This window comes from Engystomops pustulosus, chromosome 1 (genome assembly GCF_040894005.1).
Source record: "Engystomops pustulosus chromosome 1, aEngPut4.maternal, whole genome shotgun sequence".
NCBI classification, from domain to species: Eukaryota; Metazoa; Chordata; class Amphibia; order Anura; family Leptodactylidae; genus Engystomops; species Engystomops pustulosus.
The window spans coordinates 74,822,472-74,840,095 of record NC_092411.1 but is presented as its reverse complement, the minus strand read 5'-3'; the positions used below and the strand labels follow the sequence as shown (position 1 = coordinate 74,840,095).

The 17,624-nt window shown below is 44.4% G+C and overlaps 1 protein-coding gene across 2 annotated transcripts in view; it reads right to left on the bottom strand.

Moving 5' to 3' along the window:
* Positions 1–17,624, bottom strand: part of ADGRD1 (adhesion G protein-coupled receptor D1) — a 430,427-nt gene that overhangs the window by 374,206 nt on the left and 38,597 nt on the right. The window contains exon 3 of one of the 2 annotated variants that reach the window (XM_072144407.1): positions 6,671–6,787. The exons of the other annotated variant lie outside the window; for it this stretch is intronic. Coding sequence (XP_072000508.1) covers positions 6,671–6,787 — 117 coding nt within the window. The remainder of the gene's footprint in view (positions 1–6,670; positions 6,788–17,624) is intronic. 2 annotated transcript variants of the gene reach the window in all.

The following is a 17,624-nucleotide window of genomic DNA, read 5'->3' as shown; positions in this document are numbered from 1 at the left end:
TTAGAGGATTCACACAAACAATAAGCCAGGAATGTAGATGTTTCTAATACTTAGTGTCTATTCCTTAAAAGAAGCAACTCTATAAGCTAAATTACATCCAATGTGACTAATATATCTGCCGAGCTGACAAGTACAGAGCCTTCAAGACTGTGTTTATGCGTAATTACTTTTGGCTTTTCCTTCTCCAACCTATGTCCGCTCTCCCTTGAAACCATTTAGCATGAAGCAACCTTCCCATTATTCTTAATTATCTGATTAAATAATAGAATAAATCTCTCTATGTAGTGATATACACTGTACAAATCCCTGAATCTACTGCATATTTACACCTGGGGACTTTACAGCTCTTTTTACATAGATAGATGATGATAGATAGATGATGGATCTCAGTTGTAAGCCGATGCGGTACATTGTGCATAATTGTGATCTACAGTATGATGAATCTGAAACTGCATTGTGGCTTGGATGGTGTAATCAACAAGCTATCCATATTGTACATTAGTTATTATATAACACAATCATTTGACCCTTCAAGGGTTTGGGACAATCTAGTGACATCATTTGCCGGTCTTCATTTTTTTATGGCGATCCATAACATGGATAACATACGGAAGACAAGCAGACACAGGTCACAAAAACAGGTCATAAAAACAGGTCAAAGAAACAATTGATGGCGGAGAAAATCATGCACAAAATTGTATCCTTAACAGCATTGTCCAGGAGTAGAAATAATGAGCTACCTTATTACCTGTGATATTAAAGAAAATATGGCTGACCGGACACAGAGAGATGAACCCATTACATGTCTCTGTGTTAAAATGATGCTAAGCAGTGTGTAGTGACATCTTGGCTTAGAAATGACAGCCTGGGTTTTGTCACTTTTGATCAGAAGAATCTGCACTTGTCAACTGTTAGTACAGTCAGAGTCCTAGAACTAATATTAGTCACCGTTTTACTCTGGTTATAGCCAAGCAGATAGATGACCCTTTTTTATTAGGCGAAACCCTGGTTAGAATTGACTCACAGCTTATCCTACTGTTTGTTTCAGCTATAATCTGGTGAGAAAACTGGCAAAAATTCACTTGCTTTGCCACCGCATTTGAAACAAAGCATTACGCAATATGTGAAGAATGAGAGACGCTCACTTTGCAGTCAATTCCATTCTGGATAATAGATGAGGAACTAAAACAGTAGATACCCTACATTTATTAACTGACAATCCATGGAATAGAAAAGTAGAAACACACAGGTCCAATAGAGTAGTAAAACTATTGAGGTCTACAAAATGCAGAACTCTGCCCACCTTAGTTAGAACTAGATACAAAACTTTTCTTCATTAACAGTAAACACACTTCGGGTCCAAGTTTTTGCAGAACAGCAGTGTCAGCTGTGGATGCAGGGTCTCAGGATAGCAAAAAACATAATGCCTATAACCAGTGAGTTGAGGTTCTCTGGGAACAAGCCAAAAAAACTTGCTAACTTACTTAAGAGGATACCTGATAAAAGGTTTTCTAAACCAGTAACTCTCTTTAGGGTACATTTTTAGTGTTCACTTTAATAAGGTTTATTTTAAGTAAATTAACACACTGTAGACACTGTTCATGCTTTTCATATCATTTCATATTAAGCAACTTGTTTTTTAGAGATAGTTTATATAATCGAAACCAGTAAAAGTAAAATAAAGCATAGTAATAAAATAAGAACTGGCATGAAACACCTCGCCAATGCTGAATCCATGCTTAAATGAGAATTCCTTTGTGAGAACCTAATGCTCCAAAACAGAACTGGAGATCTGGATTTGTGTTGTAATTCACACATTGAAGTAAGAACAGGGCAAAAGATTTTACTTGAAGTATCTCATTTATAAACCACAGTTCCATTATTATAGCATAGTACATTGACATACACAGTATATATACATACACGTATGTATATATACACATTGATTCACATGCAGCACAATTCTCACCTACTGTTGCAGACAAGTTAGAGTAGGCAGAGTCATTGCTAATGACTAAAGACGCATTATGGTAAGGAAGCACAATGTAGTTGTGGATGATGACTGCTGGAATGGATAAAACACAAGCAAAATGACACATGAGAAAGAGACATGACAAACACTTTGTATCTCTCAACAAATCCATGTCAGACAATAGAAGGAGGTCTGGAGAGTCCATTAGTAACTGTGAAGAAAAAAAACTATAAGAAACCTTTGAAATCACAAAATATGAAGGAATGTTTATAGTGAAAAACTATATTTAGAGAGAAACTTGGAAGAGTTTTAGTTTTTGGACTGGGACTAAATCTATCTGGCTCTGTACACAAAATTTCCCAATATAACATACCATGACAGGTCCCCCATGTAGGTCCATACACCTATTGTACAAGGTTAGTTTTCAGGGATATCAATTACGCTTATGGATAGTTGTGTTTCAAGCTTCGTATGGAGTTCCTAGTGCAGTGATATGGACTTGTAGATCATATGTATAACTGAGCCTTTAGTGATAGTTTGAGGGTGCGAATAGACCGTGCGGCCATGATGCATTTGTAATCAAATTAAGGAATTGTGACAATAATTCATAACAAAATTATTACTTAGTTTCATGTTACTGTTACTAAATAATAATTTCACCATTAATTATCATCACAATTCCTTAACTGATGCGGCCGACTGCATAACAACTTTGTCATGGCCGCACTATCTATTCACACCCTGAGATTTACAGTATAGGCACCAGAAAATGTAATGGAACTGGGTATGTGAAAGGACCAAGATGGTCAGTGATTGATGTCTATTTAGTTCTGAAGGCCTTCTATAACGATTCACTAAGCCTTGAGGATACCTGAAGGCATCAACAAAATACAAAATAAAGTATTCAGCCAAGTCGTATTAGGCTTATAGGACACAATTTGGCTGAAAATACTAGAATAGCTTACTTTTCTTACTTTTAAATTTGGATAATTTAATCTGGAAAAGTAGACACAATAATTGTTTATCCAATTGATCTTCTAAACTGGTTCTGAAAATCATATGATTATGGGATCAACCCCAAGTATAATGTCTACTGTTGGCAGAAAAAGCATGCATGCTTAGCATATGAATGCAGAATTTTTTTACCTAATATTTATAAGCACATAGGGCATGGTTCAGGTGTACATTAACATCTGTTAAGTGGTGAAAAATGTATATGGACAATTGTCTTTTTTTGTTCTCCATGTAGACTATTATTGCAGTTGTATTGTGTTTGCACCTCTGCAGTGACTATCCTTTCTTGATGTTTCTGCTCTTGTTATTGCAGTCCTAACTACCAATCGTCTGTCAAGTTGGCATTTACAGTAAGCCATTTAAAACAATATTTTACAAGATCAAGATCAAGGAGCTAGTAATGGCCATTGTGTGATGGGGATGTTTTTCAGGTTAACCAGTTGAATTATGAGAGAATATTGAAGGTTAAATTGACACGGTATTTGGAGAAGGAGATATGACCCATTTCATTGCACACATTACTAGAACAATGCTAGATTGTTTATGGCTATACACTCACTTTTTCTTCTACTTTTATAAAATCCTATAAACTATCATCTAGATGGAGGCTTTACTTTCTACAGGAAAGTTTTGTTGAGAGATATAAAGCTAAATAACAGTTGCACACAACATTGCAATGATAACACGTTACTGCAGCATGATCACATATAATAATGGAAGACTTACAGAAGCAGAAGTCATGAAGAAAAAAAAGACAATGAGAGATAACATCAGTAATAAAATCAACACAATTTAATGATATAGATTCAATGCAAATGTGAATTTATATAAGATTTCTTACTATAACATTAAGGTGTAGCTATCAATAAAGTGAAAGCTTAAAGTGGTTGGTCAAATAATTGATATTGATGGTGTAATGAAAATGTATACAATTTTCCAATATACTTTCTGTATCAATTCCTAATAGTTTCCTAGATCTCTGCTTGCTGTCCATCAAAAGAAAGCTTCCAGTGGATAGAAATCTGTACGTGGTCTTGTGGTGGACATGCAGGTGCACGAGCTGTTATTATCACACAGCTCTGATTACTCTATGTGATAAAATGCATGCACATCACATACCACTAGAGGAAATTATAGAATCTTTGCAGAAATCTAGAAACCCATTAGGATTTGATACAAAAAGTATATTGGAAATTGTATAACTTTTCATTACACAATCAATATCATTTATTGGCTGAAAGTGGACAACCCCTTAAATCTGATTTCCCCAAAGTGAATTGAATAATAATGGGGGAATTCAAATGTAAAATTTAAAGAGGTATTCCAAGAATTTTTAAAACAATAGCAGATGAATAAAGTTTTTTTTAAATGTTTTAAAGCTTGTTGATCAATTTCGATCATTCTCAAAATAATCCTGTAAATCTGTGAAATTACATTGCTTTCCATATCTGTCATTTATAATATTTATAATTTAGCATATGTGGAAAACTTGGGGGGGTATAATTACTAGTGTGAGGGTAGTTATGTATGGGAGAGAATATACATTTTCCTGGAGCTATAGTACTGTAATTTTCTTGTACAGGGGGCTGGATGAAAATCATCTCTCTAGATGTAATTGTAATAAATATATCCACTATCAAAAACAGCTGAACTAATAGTGTTAGTTTATGTAACAACTTTGAAGAAATTTAGTGCAGAGACATTCTGTACTGGGAACAGAGTAAACAGCTTGACTAATAGCAAGAGCATCTTGAGATCAGCTGTGATCTCTTCTTCTCATGATATTGTCAGGGCATCTGTGTAGTGTTAAATCAAACACCCGCACTACAATGACCCATGTAATGTTGGTTATGCAAGGGTCTTGCATAAAAAGTATGCTACATCTCATGTTCTACTGGCAAAGCTCTTTAGCTTATGTCTATTTAATACAGCTTGGAATACATTTGTGGTTCCATATGAGCCAGAAAACAAACAAGATCAAAGGTTTATTGAGAAGCATGACTCCAGGGATATGGACAGATGAAAGAAGAAATTTCATATTTGTATGCTACACAAGATAATGAGATGTTTAGGAGGCACTGGAAAAAAAGTTATGAAGCTACTGCATTATATAATAAGTATATACTATGAGGGATAGGGTCAAATCATGCATCTTCTGATTTTGGAGAAATGGGTGGTGGTATCTATCCATGTACAATTAGTTGTAAGGAGGAATAATATGCATTCTATTTTTATGCTGGTCTCCCTGTTACTTTCTCCAATACATTTTACTCTAAAGACTCTCATTTTTATCTATTTTATTTGTCCCCATTTTACAAAAAAAATCCTCGTGACTACATGATTGCAATTTTTTATCTTCTGCTATTTGATTCCGTTTGGAAGGCTTTACGTTTTGGCCACAAAAACTATTTGATAGGCCTCTTAATATATGTCACCTGACCTGTTGAGCAGGTTAACATCAACCACTGGCATGATCAATCGATGATTGATAAATACCACCCCATATGTTTCCCCCAGAAAATAATACAGGGTGTTATATTATGGGGTTTTTTTTACAAAATATAGGTTAGGGCTTATTTTCAGGGGATATCTTAATTTTTTCTTGAACAACAATCCACATTTATTCTTGAACAAAAGATCACCTAGAAAAGCAGGCACCTGGAAAAGGAACACACTCATCAGACCCCCCCCCCCCCTTAGACCCAGTAGTCTTAGAGTTGACAAGTGCCAATGGTGGATGGACTCTCTCACACAGAGCTGTATCAATCCTGTCTAAAGGGGGTCTCTGTCAGGTTCCTACATACAACTGCAGTTGTATGTAGTGGTTGGCACCACCTGATAACCAGAAGCAGTCAAAATGTTTAGGCTGAGGTGTGTAGTGATGCTACCAGGACTACCCAATATGAGTCCAGAACTAGCCAACCCTCATTGTTGTGGGGTCATTTGAGTATGATTCTTTAAGGGATGTCTGATTTTGTTGGGGGTGTAAATCTTTAAGCGTTGTCTGATTTCTTTTGGGGTGCAGTCTGTATTAGTGTTGTCTGCTTTTTTCATGAAGAATCTACTATATCTGTCCTTCTGTATTCTATTTATGTTTTTTACATGTATAGATGTCTGGAAACTTTCTGTTGATTAGCTGTAATTAGGTTTTATTTTTGGAGTAAGGCCTATATTTCAAGCATACTCCACAAAAATCATACTAGTGCTTATTTGCGGAGAAGCATGGCGGAGACTTAGTATAAGCTCACATATATTAGATACAGTGTTTGGTAAGTCGGTGTATGGAATAGCTTTTGTAAAGGAACATTTGGTTCACAATCACAATGATAAGAAGTTCTTATCCACATCGGTAGTCTGAAAATAAGATCTTGATAGAACTTTATTTCTAGACTAGGTGAATGCATGCATTAAATCAAGCTGTCTGTAAAATCAATCAACATCAGTTGGGATGCTTTGTGAATTGTAATTCAATATGAAAATGTTATCATTTTCAGTGACTTGCAAGATATGGTGCTGTCACTAAACCCTGTACTGCAGCGCAAAGATATTGAAAGTTATCATTATTGTGTTTGTAATATAATAGTACATTAAGCAAGAAAATAAAAAAAACACCACATCTTTCTTTATGTGATATAAAATCTACTACAAAAAATGGTAAAATATTCGCCCTGTGTCTACACGTACATCTATCACTTTCATTACCAGAACCGCTCCTGTCACCATTTACCCTAGGTAACTCATGGATTCCATTTACCACTTCTAAGGGCCAGTAGTGTGATGCTGTTTTCAAAACCTTAAAGCCTAAAAAGAAAAAGAAGACATCAGGAACTATTTTAATACATTTCCTGGTAAAATAATATGTTATAATATTTTTTTTTTCTAAGACCAGGTTTAAAGAGTATTCTGGTTTAAAACCTTAGGCTACATTCACAAAAACATATGGGGGCGTATATACAGCCAACATATATATATATGTCCCCGCAGGGATACATTGTGTGAATGTAGCCTTAAAGGGGTTGTTTAGTTCCCTAAAATCCTTACTGCAAGCTAATAATAATATAAAATAACAAGCTGATAAATGATTCTACCAATCACATGGCACTACCATCCTTCCAGGATATGCCAATACATTCCAGCAAAAATCACTGGCTGTAGAAAACACCACTATTTACCCATGGATTAGCTACAAAGTCCACATGTTTGTGTCAAAACGTCATCATTGGAGAGGATATAGAGGACATCCTGGAGGACCTGGGAAGCGGCAGCATTGGAGTAGTAGGAGATTGGCTATGTTAATATTACTTAGCTTCTCAATTTACAGCATTTTAAATTTCATAGTACTGTCCAAAAGTCTTAGGCAGATATGGGAAAAGGTACTGCAAATAAAAAATGCTTATTCTGCATCAAGACAACAATATCAAACTTACAACCAATGTTATTTATCTTCAGCATAAAGAAGAAAAAGGGGAGAGATTTATCAGGACTTATCAATTATTCGGTGTACAAGCCCTGAAATAATCGTAGTTACTTGCAAACCACCAGTAATTGCGATTATTTCCCTCTTTGTGCCCCTTCATGCCAAGTGAGCATGGAGGAGTGTAAAGGGGGCATCTTCAGACAGTGGCCATGTGGGCCATTGAGGGGTAGTCCTTCCCTGCAACTGCACACTTACTGTAGCCCATAGCAGGTGAATGTTCAGTACTGAATGTTTGCATGTTATAACATGGCAGGGCGTAAGCCACCAGCTAGATACATCAGGAGGCTTCCTGATGTGTCCGGCAGCACCAGAGGGGGATTTCATTCTATGCCGGCACATGGAAAGCATTTTGAAACTGATGACAGTCCCATCACACAGATCTCTGAGCTTAACATCAGCCAGTCTGCCTTGAATTACTTTAGGAGACAGACGGATATGAAAAGTTTGTCATCCACAGTGGATCAGCACGCATATTCATTCAAAATCTATAAGCATGCATATCTGGAAGAATTGATGCTGTTTTTCAGGCAAACGGTGGTTACACCACATATTGTTAAGAGTTAACTACCGTGTTTCCCCGAAAGTAAGACAGTGGGGAAGATTTATCAAGCTGTCTGAAAGTCAGAATATTTCCAGTTGCCCATGGCAACCAATCACAGCTCAGCTTTCATTTTACCAGTGCTCATGAATATTTTAAAGGGGAGCTGTGATTGGTTGCCATGGGCAACTGGAAATATTCAGACTTTCAGACAGCTTGATAAATCTGCCCCAGTGTCTTACATTCTTTTTACCCCCAAAAGTCCCACTACGTCTTAATTTCGGGGTATGTCTTATATTGGAAAAAAATGTAAATTTTTGTTTTAACCATAAAATTAACATTTATTATCAGGCTGAACAGTATGGTATTCACCACAAAACAGTTTTATAAAAGCAAGTGCCAAGAATTATACAGTGTAATGGGTGGTTATACAGTGTGAGGGGGGGGGGGGCATTATACAGTGTGGGAGGTTATACAGTGTAGGGGGGGCATTATACAGTGTGGGAGGTTATACAGTGTAAGGGGGGGCATTATACAGTGTGGGGGGTTATACAGTGTAAGGGGGGGGCATTATACAGTGTAGGGGGGGCATTATACAGTGTGGGAGGTTATACAGTGTAAGGGGGGCATTATACAGTGTGGGAGGTTATACAGTGTAGGGGGGCATTATACAGTGTGGGAGGTTATACAGTGTAAGGGCGGGCATTATACAGTGTGGGGGGTTATACAGTGTAAGGGGGGGCATTATACAGTGTAGGGGGGGCATTATACAGTGTGGGAGGTTATACAGTGTAAGGGGGGCATTATACAGTGTGGAAGGTTATACAGTGTAGGGGGGGCATTATACAGTGTGGGAGGTTATACAGTGTAAGGGGGGGCATTATACATTGTGGGGGGTTATACAGTGTAAGGGGGGGGGCATTATACAGTGTAGGGGGGGCATTATACAGTGTGGGAGGTTATAAAGTGTAAGGGGGGCATTATACAGTGTGGGAGGTTATACAGTGTAGGGGAGGCATTATACAGTGTGGGAGGTTATACAGTGTAAGGGGGGGCATTATACAGTGTGGGGGGTTATACAGTGTAAGGGGGGGCATTATACAGTGTAGGGGGGGCATTATACAGTGTGGGAGGTTATACAGTGTAAGGGGGGCATTATACAGTGTGGAAGGTTATACAGTGTAGGGGGGGGGCATTATACAGTGTGGGAGGTTATACAGTGTAAGGGGGGCATTATACAGTGTGGGGGGTTATACAGTGTAAGGGGGGGCATTATACAGTGTAGGGGGGGCATTATACAGTGTGGGAGGTTATAAAGTGTAAGGGGGGCATTATACAGTGTGGGAGGTTATACAGTGTAGGGGAGGCATTATACAGCGTGGGAGGTTATACAGTGTAAGGAGGGGCATTATACAGTGTGGGGGGTTATACAGTGTAAGGGGGGGGCATTATACAGTGTAGGGTGGGCATTATACAGTGTGGGAGGTTATACAGTGTAAGGGGGGCATTATACAGTGCAGGGAGGTTATACAGTGTAGGGGGGGCATTATTCAGTGCAGAGGTGGGATGGGTGTTTTTAACACAAACCATAGAACTGTGCAAGCAAACACACTGACACACACTACATTCATACATTTGCAACATCCCCCACCGGGGCCTAGCCCTTGAGGTGAGGCCTGGAGACAGCCGGGGCCCGCGGTACCAGAGTGGCTGGCGGTTGCGGCCTAAGCACGCTATTGTCACGGTGCTTGGTACGGGGTAACCGGAGGGCTGTCCTACAGCCTGGCAGGTCTCCAGCAGGGTGGTGTTGGCAAGAAAAGATGAGGGAGAGGCTGCTATAGCGGATCTCCCTGGGGCAACCCCTTAATGTCCCGAGTGTGAGTCTCTGGGTGATGGACAGGGTGCCGGTGATGAAGGCAGCCGTATTAGCAGGGACCAGACGGAGACAGAAGTTGAAGAAAACAACTTACAGTTCTTTATTTCAACCGCAGGAACCGCAGCAAACGTGCCTTTAACAGGTAGGTAGGGTACCGAGATGTGAGTTGGAGGGAGCCTCAGGAGATAGTTCACCAGCCTGGAAGTAGAGGGCAGGCTGGGAGGCAGCTGTGTCCTGGTAGGAAGCTTCAGCTTGTCCTGTAGGGCTTCAGGTATCACCTTTAAAGGTAAGATGATACCCCTTTCCTCACTACACTAACTCTAGTCTAATGCTCCACTCTTCAGAGGCAGGGGCTAGGCTCTTCCTGCTCTGGTATGGGCTAGACAGAGATTACTCACTCACTCACTGATTCTCCTACAACAGAATCTCTCTGAATCCTTACTAGAATAATCTAGTCTCCAGAACATTCCTGGCCAGAGGTTTTATTACCTCCCTTTGGTCAGGTGGTGGCTGCTCCTCCAATCACATCTCAGCTTACAGAGCACAGGATGTAACACATATCATTGGATAACAGCATCTGGCATTATACAAAATACTTAACCTCTGCCTTGCCAGGCAGGATTCACCACTGCAATATCCCTATGTCCTATTAGAACCATGTTGTGTAATGGGATTACATGCAGGTGGGACGTATTCGCAAGCACTACCTCGCCATTGCATCGGCGAGGGTGTTGCATACCCCGGGGGCAATTGAAAGAGCCGCCCTCGGCTCGACTACAGATGTTTTGGGGCACAGAGGGGGCTAAGGGCACTTCTGGGAAGTGCAGGCTATGTGAGGTGTAGGGACAAACCGCCCATGGTCCTGGAGACAGGCACCTGGGTTGGTGTCGGACTAAGACAAAAAACATGTAGCTGTATGACAGTTGGTCGCTGACGCCATTAAACCGAACTGTACAGTAGGAAAGGTGTGGTGTCATGTCCTGTAATCCACTCCTTGCACCAAGGCCTGTATATTTGTTTTATCAACACTTCTTCCCTGGCGGCAATTATATAGTGTATATATGCATACATTGGCATATGAGACACAATAAAACATTGTACTACATAGAGACGGTCCGACACAGCCACTCTACAACCTGAAAAGCCTATGAAAGGGTTAATGCAGACTACTGGCATATATGACAGTGTGCAAACAGGTTAAGATCACATTGGCTTAGGAGCCCAATGGGTACACATCTTATAACATTGCAAACGTTACAGAGGTGGATAGGCTACTCAGGGTAGCACGATAGTAAATGTCTCTTTCCTGCAAAGAAAAGGCATAAAAAAAGTGCATGCAGAATGTCCGTACCTAAAAAGGAAGGCATTAAGTGCAAAATAATAGTCAATAGCAATAGCAACTTTTCCCTGGAGTATCTGGCAAAAGTCTCACAGAAGGTCTCTACTAACAAAGTCCATCTTCTGGGTACAGCCCTTGATGTGGGGAAAAGTGCAATAGAAGAAGCAAAGGGTCTCCTCTAGTGTAGAGGGACAGAGTCCTTTGAAGAAATCTCTGCTGTGGCAGAGGAAGGGGTGCTATCATAGCACATGACAATAATCAGTTCAAGGTATGTCTCTTGACTGAGATAAATAAGGGTAAGAGTCTCAGGAAAGTCTCTGGCTCTTGTGGAATAGGACAGAAATATACAATATGTACAGTACCTGAAGTGGGCTACAGCCCTTCAGGGGTTACTCTGCATCTTCTTCGGTGGTAAGTACTTCGGTGTCAGAAAAACGTACCTGCCTCCTGCTCCTGCGGGTCACCAGCTGGTACTCCTGCAGGTACGCAGGAGCTTTACCTTTTGTCTCCCTTTGAGACCTTCGAAGTTCCGGCCTGGAGAAGATAACAATCTCCTCATCGTCGTCCTCTGATTCAGGCGCTGGAGTCGGAGTCTCAACTGGCTCTGGTGTTTCAGGGGTTGCAGACAGTGGAGCCGGATCATCCTCCACAGGCAGCAGTATTGGAGACTGCGGTGGGGATGATGGTCTCTGCGAGGTACCTCTTACTGGAGTGGAAACAAAACAGAATTGAGGCACAGTCACAAGTTCCAAGAAACTGGGGGTAGGCGAACACAAGGAGGTCTGTAAGTTGGGGGTCGAGGTGAGAGATGTGGACATAGGGGCAAAAGGACGAAGACATCTCTTCAGCCGGTTCCTATGTACCCGGAGTGGTGGACGGTCTCCTCTTGAAATCTCGTAGACTTCAGGGGAGAGACTGTCCCTAACTAGGTATGGCTCACGCTCCCAACGCCCATCTAGCTTACTGGTAGGATGGTTGTTGCGCAGCCACACTCGATCTCCTGGGGCAAAAGGCTCAGCACAGGCATTACGATCGAAGTCCCTTTTTTGTTTCTCTCGGGCCTCTTCCAACCGCAGATCCACAACTTCTCTGGCATCCGCCAGTCGCCTCTGGTGTTCGTGAACCCAGTCAGTCTGAGGGAGTAAAGACTGGGAATCAGGGGACTCCATGTCCCAGGTCATATCAGCAGGGAGATGGCCGTGTCTCCCGAACATCAGATAATACGGGGTGTACCCTGTGGAGCAATGAGTGGTATTGTTGTACAGGTACACTAATTCGGGCAATAGTTTTGGCCAGTCAGCCCTTTTTGCAGGGGTCAGAGTCCTCAGCATATTGATTAGAGTCTGATTCATCTTTTCACAAAGCCCGTTGCCTTGGGGATGATAGGCTGTGGTCCTCAGCTTCTTGCAGCCATATAGAGTGCACAGCTCCTGGAAGACTTGGGACTCAAATGCTGTTCCTTGGTCTGTAAGGATCTGGTCCGGACAGCCATAGGGGAGGATGAAGCTCTTCCACAGGGCCGCTGCGGTAGTCCTTGCAGACAGATCTCTGACAGGTACTGCAACCACAAATTTGGTATAGTGGTCGATGATCGTAAGAGCATAACTGTGACCGGATCTGCTGGGCTCCAACTTCACGTGGTCCAATGCCAGGATCTCCAAGGGCCGTTGGCTCACAATGGGACGTAGAGGGGCCCTTTGATTGTGTCGCTCTCCTCGAGCGATGGCGCAGGCTGGGCATTCTCGACACCAGGCTTCAATGTCGGACTTCATGTTGACCCAGAAGAATCGCCTTCGGAGGGTGGCTTCAGTCTTCTGAGCGCCAAAGTGTCCGGACTGGTCATGGTACATTTCCAGTACTATCTTGGCGTCCCTCCTGGGAATCACAATCTGGTATAGCCGGTCATAAGTGATCGGGTCCAGAGTTCTTCTCTTTAGCAGACCCTGGTGCATGCTCAGAGTCTTTCTCTGGCGCCACAATTGAGACAGTTCTCCATCAGCTCTTCTGCGCCGGATTCTTTCAGGCACTCGCCCACTAGAGAGATAGTCCATTACTTCTCCTATGGCACGGCTATCAGCCTGAAGACTCATCCAGAGGTCCTTCTCCGCAGGGGGCTCTGACTCTTCTTGAGGAGTAGCTGGCTCTGCCTCTGTCGGTAGGGAGTAAACTCTCTGGGCATCTTGACGCACAAACCGGGCATAGAACGCTGGCATCTCCACATCTTCCCACTGAGCATCCGTGGAGGGTCCCTCCCACTGGTCAGGGAGACGGGACAGAGCGTCGGCGTTGTCATTGGTCTTACCAGCCCGGTACTTGATGGTAAAGTTGAAATTGGCAAGTCTGGAGGCCCACCGTTGTTCCAGTGCTCCAAGACGAGCAGTGTTCAGATGCGCCAAAGGATTATTGCCTGTGAAGACAGTGAAAGATGATGCAGCCAGGTAGTCCTTGAACTTTTCGGTCACAGCCCAGACTAACGCCAGAAACTCCAACTTGAAGGAACTATAGTTCTGGTCGTTTTGCTCCGGTTCTCGGAGGGAACGGCTGGCGTAGGCTATGACCCTTTCAGTTCCGTTTTGGAGCTGGGATAATACCGCCCCTAGACCTTGCTTGCTGGCATCAGTGTATAGGGTGAAAGGCAGACTATAGTCTGGATATCCCAACACCGGAGGTTCAGTCAGCCGTTGCTTGAGCATCTGGAAGGCAGCTTCTCGTTCGGCCGTCCACTCAATGGATACTCGGGAACGTTGGCTCTCTTTTGGCAGGCCCCTTAGAAGCTCTTGCAGGGGAGCCGCCAGCTGGGCAAACTTCGGGATGAAACGCCTGTAGTAACTGGCAAATCCCAGGAAGCTTTTGATGTCCCGTACGGTTGATGGGGTAGGCCAGTCGTGAACAGCTGCAATCTTCTCTGGGTCTGGCTCAATTCCATGAGCGCTCACCACATGTCCCAGGTACTTGACGCTAGGTTGTAGCAGGTGGCACTTGGATGGCTTGACCTTCAACCCATGTTGGGTCAGGATTTGGAAGACTTCCGCCAGATGGTGGAGGTGGTCTTCATAAGTCTTGGAGTAGATGATGATGTCGTCCAAATATAGCAGGACGGTCTCGAAGTTGCGATGACCCAAACATCTCTCCATCAGCCGTTGAAATGTGCCTGGGGCGTTGCATAGCCCAAACGGCATGTTGTTGAACTCGAACAAGCCCATTGGGGTGGTGAAAGCCGTCTTCTCTCTGTCTTCCGGCGCCATGGCCACTTGCCAGTAGCCACTGGTCAGGTCCAGGGTAGAGAAGTAGGCAGCTGACCCTAGGGCTGCGAGGGATTCCTCGATTCGAGGCAGAGGATAGGCGTCCTTGTGGGTGATATTGTTGATCTTCCTATAGTCAACACAGAATCGAAGGGTTCCATCCTTCTTCTTCACAAGGACCAGCGGGGCAGCCCATGGGCTGTGACTCTCCCGGATAACGTTGGCTGTCTTCATCTCTTGTACCAGCTTTTTCACCTCTTGGTAACGGGCTGGAGGTATGGGCCGGTATCGTTCCTTGATAGGAGGATGAGAGCCAGTAGGGATGGTGTGTTGGATAAGAGTAGTCTGCCCAAAATCCAGTGGGTGTTTGCTGAAGGCCTGGTGGTGTTTCATAACGACATCCAGGACACCTTGTACTTGGTCTGCAGGAGTAAAATCGTCGTCTCCAATATTGAGCTCAAGCCACCAGGATTGCTCGGCAGGCTCACCTTCAGCACTTTGCTTCACTTCCAACTGTTGGGAGGCAGACAGAGCGTTTTCCACCAAGTCTTCAGGATGCACGCTGAAGAGAGTGGCTACGGCTTGGTACTTTCTCAGATCCACTGGGGAGTCTCCCACATTTAGTAGTCGAATGGGTACTTGTCCTCGGGACACAGTGACTAGGCTCCTGGCGGCTAGAATGGGCAGATCTTCATCCGCTGGTAGAGGTTCTACTATCGCCTGGTAGTCTTGACCTTGGACGCCCATGCAGGCTCGACACCATACTAACGTCTCAGTCCCAGGTTGAAGGCGGACAGGTTGGGGATCCTTGATCCGGGCTCTGCAGATTTCTCCATTAGGGCCAGCAAACTTCTGTTGCGCCGCTAGAACCTGCATAGTCTCCTGAATTACCTTCCGGGAACCGTTGGGCACTGTTGGCAGGGAGTCGTGGAGAGCCTGCAGCACTTCAGGGTAGCAGTTGCGGAGGACATTGGTACCCAGTACCAGGGAGAAGTTACCGTTTTCGGGCACACGTGTCACCACTACGCCCTGTCTGGTTAACTCAGTGTCTCCAATGGTTAGCGTGGGCTCCCAGTAGCCGCGGATGGGTACGGGTTTTCCGTTCGTAGCAATAATGTTCAAGTAAGCCTTTGGAGGCTGGACTAGGGATGCTTTTCCTCGGCATTTCTCGAACGCAGCACTCCGGAGGGTGGTCACTTGAGAGCCGGTATCAATTAAGGCCGGTAGGGTAACTCCATTGATGGTTACATGAACCATGGGGCGAGTCCCCACGAACCTGGGCATCCAGTTAGCATCTCGGGGACTTACAAGTTCTTCCCTTGGAGGTCGTCCCTTAGCTCCAAGGGTTTGTCGTTTAACTGACGACAGTCATTCTCTTCATGCCCATATTTATGGCAGTAGCTGCACCGCTGGCGGGGTTTCTTCTGACTCCAGGTGCTTAACGACTTCGCCTCTTTTGGGCGCTGCTTAGTCGGAGATTCACGAGGAGTAGCTGACCGTACCGGGTTCTCTGGAGGTTTCCTCCTCATAGCAGAGACAGTTACTTCCAACTGGGTCAACCGATCAAGGATTTGATGCAGGGTGTCCGCGAGATTAGGGACCAGTCCTGTTACGCCAGTAACTTCCATAGCCGCAGGATTAGATGATGCTGCCTGCATAGGATGGCAAGCGAGAGCAGATTCTTCCATTTCCACGGATTCAGGCTCTTTCTGCGGCCCAGCAGGTGGTCGGTCTCCTAATATGTCAATGGCAACTTCCTTAAACTCAAGGAAAGAGGCCTGGGCATGTTGAGAAGAGATGATCTTTAGTTGACACCTTTGATTTCTATCAACAAGTCCATTGATAAATTGTTCCCTTAAGGTTTGGTCAGAGGTTTCAGCATCTTTGGGCTCAAGGCAGGTGATGGCCTTCCATGTCTCCTGTAGGGAGAGGGCAAAGTCTCGGAGGGACTCTTGGGGCTTCTGTCTTTTCCCGAAGAATTTCTGCTTCAACTCGGAGACAGTACACTTGTCAAAGGTGTTACGTAGCCTATCAAGAATCTGGACCACATTCTGACACTGTTCTCGGGGCCAAGACTTGACTTCCCGGAGAGCGGGTCCTTTCAACTGCCCGATGAGGATGCCCACTTTCTGTTCCTCTGTGAATGGGAGCAAGGCGAAGGTGGCTAACAACTTGTCCCTGAATTCAGGGAGAGTATGTGATTCTCCCTCGTAGTAGGGTAACCAGGGGGCCCCCAGATAGTAGGGCATAGTCAGAGGCATCATGGTGGGAGTCCCAGGGACACTAGCTGTAGCAGGGCTGAAGGGACTCTCTGGAGGACTTAACATGCTCCGGTACCCTGAGGAGGGACCAGGGGACGGGACTTGCGCCAGTCCCGTATCTTCGTCCTGGGCGGACATGACTGGCCTAGCTGAGGTAAGCCTGTAGGGTTACACAATGTCCGTTGCTATGGGCGATGGCTAGAATGGGACGTGGGCACTTTAAGACACAGTCACTATTCCCTGGGAGGTGAGCCAATAACCTAGCATCGGAAACAATCTCTACCCCCCTTTAGCTTCCCCAGCGGTACTCACTCAGGATCAGCCGCGGTGACAGGACAGCTCCTGTACACGAAGGTCTCCGTTCCCGATGTCCGGCAGGCAGCAGGGTTCAGTGATGCTCCGCGGTGTTCTCCAGTCGCAGGACACGTGCGCCGGAACTCCGGATGAGGCGCACACTGCTGGCAGGCTTCAGGCGCGGCCTGCGCCGAAATCCAAGATGGCCGATTAACCCTCTTCGTTGCCGGCCGCACACGCTCCAGCTCCTCCTCCACGGTGCTTCGCGCCACTCGCGCAGGGGGCGGGGCCTAATGACGCTTCTGGAGTTCCCGCCAGTGAAGATTTGGCGGGCTTGAAATACTTGCTGCGCCACACGCCTCTGAGGTAAATGCTTCAGGCGCAGCAGCGCCGGATGTAGCAGAGCTGACACAGTTCTTGCAGGAATTAACCTCTTGAGTGCTGGAGCGATGCTCGACAGCACGTGGCAGCAGTATAAAGTTCAATGTAGAAACACACAAATACTTGGGCCTAAACCCGGATGGCAGCAGGGTTAGGCAGCACAGTCTTTTTCTTAATAAAGTACAGTCTTTAGTGCCAGGATAAGGCACAGAAGTAAACATCCTGTTCGT